Source organism: Sinocyclocheilus grahami, unplaced genomic scaffold, assembly GCF_001515645.1.
Source record: "Sinocyclocheilus grahami isolate Dianchi unplaced genomic scaffold, SAMN03320097.WGS_v1.1 scaffold135.1, whole genome shotgun sequence".
In the NCBI taxonomy this organism is placed as follows: Eukaryota; Metazoa; Chordata; class Actinopteri; order Cypriniformes; family Cyprinidae; genus Sinocyclocheilus; species Sinocyclocheilus grahami.
Window position 1 is genome coordinate 28136 of NW_015505314.1, and position 7559 is coordinate 35694.

The 7559-nt window shown below is 39.6% G+C and overlaps 1 protein-coding gene across 1 annotated transcript in view; it reads right to left on the reverse strand.

The window, feature by feature from the left end:
* LOC107590977 (liprin-alpha-2-like) overlaps window positions 1–7559 on the reverse strand; it is a 147358-nt gene that overhangs the window by 27496 nt on the left and 112303 nt on the right. The window contains exon 2 of the mRNA XM_016279948.1: window positions 4016–4117. Coding sequence (XP_016135434.1) covers window positions 4016–4117 — 102 coding nt within the window. The remainder of the gene's footprint in view (window positions 1–4015; window positions 4118–7559) is intronic.

Below are 7559 nucleotides of genomic sequence, written 5' to 3' on the forward strand. Positions count from 1 at the left end.
TTCACATGAAAATGAATGGCATGTTCTTAACACACCATTTAGTCTTTTCTCATTTTACAAGGGAACCCTTTCAGATGGATAACAACGTTACACACAAGAAAACCCATTACATTACTAAAACAATAATGCAGACACAACAAATTGAAACCCCCTGGACCCTGGCACAAAGGAGATCATGTTAATGTGGTTACTCTCTGCTCTGGTACATGGCATAAAAAAATCAATTCGGCCCCAAAGTCCCAATGACACTGTGGAGAGAGAGAGAGAGATAACTGTCTGGCTGGATGAGTAGACATAGATTACTATGGATGGCGAGACCAAAGAAAAAGTGTTTATGTTGTTTTGAAATACTTGTTCAGAAAACCTGCTCAGAATGATGCTGAATTGCATCTAAAGCCGGATGCAGGATATTCCTACTCAATATCTCCTACTTCCAACCATGAAGGTGCTCCACTGATTGATGCTGAGAAGGTTTAAACAAGGTAAACAAGGTATAAAGAAACGAAACACTACTGTTCACTTTGCAGGTGTTCGATGGCCAACTGAGAAGCCTCTTAGCATACTGCAACCTAATTGTGGGCATAAAGAATGCTATTCAATGCTAGCATTTGTTTTGCAAGTGTATGATTAACATAAAGAGAGAATTAATACAAATTTGTTCTAAACAAGTTTCATTATCATATAATTAGGAACTTTGACTCATTGTTGCATTTTATTTGTTTAACCCTTTAACTGTCACCCGTCCCCTCTGTGGGACGCCTAAGTTTACTTCACTATATTACAATTAAATCCTAATCTAATCATGGCAAACTATATATCGTTGGAAAGGTCTAAGATATTTTACCAATGTTTTTGTTAAAAATGATGTAGGAAAAGTAATAGATTAATTTATGACAAGAGTGCATCTCAATAATCTACATCGTGACAGGAGTTCTGAACTTGGTCAAAAAAAGTCTTCTTTGTTGCCTTTTTCTCTATGACACTTTAGAAATCATCAGAAATTATATATCAATTGAAAACTTTAAATCTCAAAATTCATCCTTTGAAACCCATTTTAAAATCAAACATTGCATTACCATGAAAATGGTACATCAATATCATGTTACAAAATGTTTCCGTTCATGAATTATAAAAATGTAAGTTTGGATCGTGCACTTTCATGTCTATGTTCAAAAATGTGAGTGAGTAACAGTTAAGGGGTTAAAAGGGATGGTACAAGATCATGTGACTAAATATAAAACTAATAATAAATAAAAAGTAAAAACTAGCTAAATCTAAAGAACATCTTATAAGATAATGTTAAAACAATCTAAATAAAATAAAAATACTCAATCAAAAACTACAATTATACATAAAACTTATAAATAAAAATAACTAATACTAAACCCTAATAAACTTTAAACTAAAGCTTATGCTTAAGCTAATATTTCTAAAGCTAATAACCTAAAAAGCTAGCTATAGCTTAAACTAAAGTTAAAAGCTATAACTAAAAGCTTAATTTAAAAATAATGATACAACTAAAATATGTACAACTAAAGCTACATCTAAAACTAAAGCTAAATGTCAAATTAAACCTTAAGCACAAGCTAATACTGATACTAATCTAAAAACTATCTCAAAGCTAAAGCTAGAATAAATGCAGAACAAAAACGATAGCTAAAAGAATGTTAGGCTATGTTTAGTCTAATTCTTAGCATGCTAGTGAAATTGTAGTTTATTTCTGATTTTCTAAGTAGGGAGTTCAACTTCAAGTGGAGTCGCCAAGAATGTAGTTGGAAATTCAGACTTCTCTAGTTGAATGTAAGGCAGCATTAGGGCTGCAGCAGCACATGTACAGTACCTGCCTGAGGGCTGCACATGCAGTGCTGTTGCAGTGCTGCTCTAGAGACCTATGCAGAAGCTGACCTTTCTATTTCTGCTCAGTTCCTTGCTCTCTCATTCATAACCCTCGGTCTGTGCCAGCCTCTGTCTTTCCCAGCGCCAGCTCAGCACTAAAACAACCCTATAGCCGGATAATGCAGGTTAGATTACTCTCTCTCCCTCTGTGTATGCTTGTTTTGGTGGATCAGATTCACACTGGTGCCATCAGTAGACACAGCCATTAGCTAATACATGAATCTCAGAATTGATCTTAAATCATTATAAGTACAGTAACAATAAGAGGCATTTTACTTGAAGGGCTATCCTGCGCAAAAGTCCATCCTGTACATTTTCATCTACATGCTTCATGTTTTGTTAATACTGCGTTTTCATGACCTCATGGACCTCACCTTACTTTAAGTGTTATTTTATTTCTATGGACTTAGATTGTACTTGTTTCTGACTTTTTGATATCCTTTGATACTGTATGGCCATAAGTGCACCAACTACCTTTTTTCCCACAAAAGTTTTACTAATAAAGAAAAGAAAAGTACTTTTAAAAATGTTTAAAATGTTGTACACTCACATGAGACAGACACCAATCATAAGTGTCCTAAAAAGTTTTTTTCTACGTAAGTGTAGTTGACTCCTCAAGGTGGCCACCATGTTGAAATAGAAAATGATCACTAATAAGAGACATCTGAACAATCTTAACAATTTGCAGGGTAAGATTGTGGTCCAAATGACACTTAAAATGAAAATCAATGGCTAAAAAGTCTCTGCTATGTTCACAATGTTGATCTAGGCTATACTGGCTGCAAAATAATAGGGAGTATACAGTGAAGATTAGACAAACTGATTCCCTGGCATTGGCAACAAAAATTACTTCTTTAGTACTTTATTAACCCAAGGCCTATAGTAAATGGCCAATTTCCCAATTAGCTAACATTTATGGTAAATATTATGTAACAAGAATTAGTGTGTCCCAAATAAATAGTCTGGAAAGAGTGCTCGTATGGTATACTACATCTTGTGGATTTTTTAAGTGTACATCTGTGCAAGCTTTTTAAGGGAATATCGCCTAAACCCATTGTTATTATGTCTCATTTATATTAACACCTATTACTCACACACTGTCTTACTGAAAAGTATGTACCTTCTACATTATCAGGGTCTAATTCACTTTTAGGGAATGTTGCTGCTACACAAACTGGGACAAAGTCTCTAAATTGATTAAGATATGACCTTTTCCATAATGACTGATGCATTGCAGAGTTGACGACAGTCTCTCTAGACCGGCTTCGGGTTAAATACTTCACTCACAGTCACATTAGCTGCTCCTTGTGTAAGATTAGAAACTCTGCTTGAAATGCTGCTCCCAGAGTCTGTTGCTAATCTCACCCGAACTCTCGTCTTTTCCATTCCACTACATCTCCTTATCCCCCTCGATCTATGCTTCCCTCTGGTTTTTAATCCCCTCCAATATCCTCAATTCCATAATTGACTCTTCAAACGTGAGGCTGCGGCTAAGTAACGTAAGTAATTAATTGAATTGCAGCGTGGAGGTTGGCACGCCAGACTGCATTAGCACAGTGACTCAGGCAGGCTCTGAGGGGTGCAGGAAAAGAATCGAGGTGAAAATGAAGCAGAAGAAACGAGAATGACTGCTTTCTTGTGAAATGGAAGTGATATCCAAAGTGCTGTGTCTTGTCAGACGGTTTGGCAGCTTCTCTGCTTTCAATGCAAATGCTTGGTGACAATTTTATTTAAAAACGCCAACCTGATATCTTGACTTACAAGGAATTATGATCTCACCGCTACAAGGATAAAGTTATCACTCAACTGTCTTCTCATCACAATAAAGTCCCCATAAAAGGTGGTGCAGGGCATATCGAAGTAAGAATGTTGTGACTCTAAAGTAAGCATCTCAACAGACTCTACAGAATCTGGTTTCAGTTCATTGAAAGCAGTTTGGAGCAAGCAAAACCATCCTTACTCCAACAAAACATCATGAATTAGATGCACGAGTCGCTAAGTGGGCATGTGTTCAATTATTGGCTTTTTTGTAAGCAAGTACAACTTTCCAAGATGGCTGATAGTTGAGGAGCACAATCTGTTCTTTGAAGTGCTTGGAAGACATAGTGTGTGAACTCACTCTGGTGTTGTTCCTCTCGGCCTTCAGCTCTGAAATCTCCTCCTCCTTCTCCAGCAGCTGTTCTCTGCAGGCGTTCAACTCTTTCGTCAGGGCGGCAAACTCCTGCAAGACAACAAACAGACATTTTAACATCACATGCACTGACTGAAGGGACACAGGTTTACTAAAGGACAATACATCCTAATCAAACACACCAGATCCATCTAATTATGGTCTTCAGGATTACTGGAAACTTCCAGGCAAGTGTGAGATTGGAGTAGGTTGGAGCTAAACTCTGCATGACATTGACCCTCCCAGAGCAGGAGCAAGATTAGACTCCCCTGCCCTGCCAAAAGGAGTTGAGGAGTCATATAAAATAATATGGTGTAAAATTGTGACATGGGTGGCTTGTTAAGGTTGGGACACTCCAAGCCAACGGTCGGCCATTGGTGAGCATCTGTCAGGCTAGTTTTTTTTTTTTGTTCCACACGTCAGGCTCACGTCGACAGCAGTTTGCCCCATTCACATGCTGAATCGGCGTCGGGGCTGTCGGTGAAACTGAGGACTGTGATTGGATGCTCAGTTTAGCAAACGAGTCAGTTCCAGAGAATTCAAGTGAAAGTGATGAACACGAGCAAGTAAATGAAGGCGGCACAGACAGAAGACTGTTCTAATATTACATGATCTTGCCCAAGCATTCCAATAAGCGAATATTTTCATAACATGAGCCACTTCAAATGAAGAAAGTTGTCATCATAACTGAAACTGATATTTAAAATGGTATGCAAGTGCTGCTTTGTTTATGTTTCATATATCTGCGTATATCCTTGTTTCAGTTTCTCATTTTGAATGATGAATATATACTGTTGACAGCAGCTGATTTAGACAGTTAATTCCTCTCACATAGGCTCAGAATGCATGTGTTAGTTTGCAGTTGGCTGTAGTCGGAGTGGTGTGTTCAAGCGCAGCTTTTTGGTCCTGACGCCATCCAACGCGAGGTGCCAACAACCATTGGCTTTCGTCGCTGCTAGTTCTTTAAAGTAGGCTTGGTGTATAAATGCCTATAAATGTAAGTGCTATAGTTACCAAGAAAGTTGCTGCTCATGGTTAAACGTTTTACCAGGGCTAGCCAACCCTGCTCCTGAAGGTCTACCATCCTGCAGAGTTTAGCTCCAACCCTAATCAAACACACCTGAACTAGCTAATCAAAGCACTCAGGATTACTTGAAAATAGCAGGCAGCTGTCTTGGAGCAGGGTTCGAACTGAAGTTTGGAGAGCGGTAGTCCTGCAGGAGCAAGGCTGGCTACCGCTGCTTTAGACTCTGTGTTGTTCTCAGGGTTGATGTCACAGGTAAAAGTACTACAGACAAGAAGTAATACAATTCAGTACACACTACAAAAAGGTTGGAATTAGGGAACAGCTATTAACTTTTGTGGCCCAGAAATTTCCAGCAAATGCCACGACTGGAGAGAAATTATAACAATGTGGAACTTTTCACATCTGGGAAAGCAAAATCCCACATGAGTGAAAGGTACAGATTCAATGTACTTGTGTTAATCTGAATTCGGTGCCATTAAGAGGATTTCAGGAATGGTAGGAATGGGGCCAGGAATTGACTAGGGCTTGTATATGGAATATGACGTAAGTGGTGATGCAGTTGTTTTTACATGATACATTAATGGCGCTTTTCCACTGCATGGTACGGCACGGTAGGGCTGGGTACGGTTCACTTTTGGGGGGTTTTCCACTGGGTACAGTACTGAACCGTACCGTTACCAAAACGTGACGTGTAAACTCTGCAGATCACTGATTGGCTGGAGAGAATCGTCACTACCTGCGTCACTGAACTTGCGACACAAACACAAAAGAACCGCTAGATTTAAATCAGCACAGCCAGCGAAGGATCGAACGCAACTGTTTTGAACGAGCGCACCTTTTTTTAACAACCAAAAAGTTGTGTTGTCTGTTGCGGAAGTACAGACGTTCCTCTCGTTGATAGCAGAGGAGCGGATTCAGCGAGAGCTTGATGGGGCGATGCGGAATGAAAAAGTTTTTTTTTTAGGAGTCGTGGTAGTAGAATAATCCCGCCCACTCTAAAGCGGTACTGAACTGCAGTGGAAATGCAAACCGTGCCGAGCCGAACCATGCCGTGCCGTACTGAGCCGTACCGAGCAGAGTCGTACCACGCAGTGGAAAAGCGCCATAAGGTGCCCCAATAAGCAAATGTGAAGAACAATGCAGACTGAAGTCACCCTGCAACCCTATAACCTCAACTACAACTTTGGTAACAGTCTGAGAATAAGCACAATGAATCATCCCAGGGACATGCAAAAGCAAAAAAAAAGACAATAAATCATTCCAGAGCACACCTGAGTCAAAATTATACCTTTATCACCAGGATTGTTTAAGTTTGAAAAAACTATGTCATTCAGTGACCAACAGTAGCCTTGACCTTCCTTCTCTCAACTATGAGTGGGATAAAATGTGCTCACTTCTTGAATATAATGAGCATCACAATGCATATGATGGATGGGGATGTAGCCAGAATATAAAGGAAACTTTTAGACTATTATGTCTAGATAAATCTGTCTGGCAGTTGACTGAAGGTGAGGATCAGTGGTCTTATTTAAATTGGCAAGAGTTGAAATCTCTACAGCTGACATCTCGATTGATAAACATGAACTTGGTAGATGATGACAAGCCTGTCTCGCTGCCACCACACATGAGGGATTGGGATCATGCAAAAGGTAGATGTCTAGGACAATAACTCACTGGGGCATTGATCTAAGCTTGTCCTCTGCAGCAAGACTCCTCTGATTATTGAGGGATAATTGAACAGGACTCGATCCAGTTGGCCATCAAAGACCCCAGCAGAAGTCTTGTGATAGTTGGCAAGTTGTTTCATTGAGTGTAAACTCATGGTATGAGATAGCCATCCTATATGCACCTTAACGCAACCACTTGCTGTGATGGTAGTAATTACTGATGTTACATGGTGTTACAGTAAGACAAACAAGAACATATATGTGTGTGAGCAAAAAAGGATCCAGGCTTTATGTAGCTTTTCAAAGGGGATTTGCTTGAGCCCATCTTCAAAGTACAAACATGCTGGGACCTCACAGATTTAATCTTGGGACACTTTAAGATTAATCGCTGTGAACATATGCACCAGCGCACACATACAGACAAACACAGTCTAACAGCAAACCAGCTCTACACAGGCTGGAATTACAATCAGTTATGATCAAAACTCCCCTCTAGCAGCTCAGCCACTGAAACAAACCTCCCTTAAGCAGTGTTCGAATCGAGGGGGGGCTGGGGGGGTCCCAGACCTCCCATAAGCATTAAGGGACCCTCCATAAAGCCCCAAAAAATTAACTGGGGGGGTCTCCTTGTTTTTCAATAAAACTATAGTAGCCTACTTGAAGCATGAAACGAGTGAAAATGGAAATTAAATGAAAAGTGACAATTGCTGTATTAAATTAGACCTGCTCAGGTTACATCATATTTCTTTTTACACGTTTTACAGCATTGCGCATTCTAACTAATCACACACGATTCTGT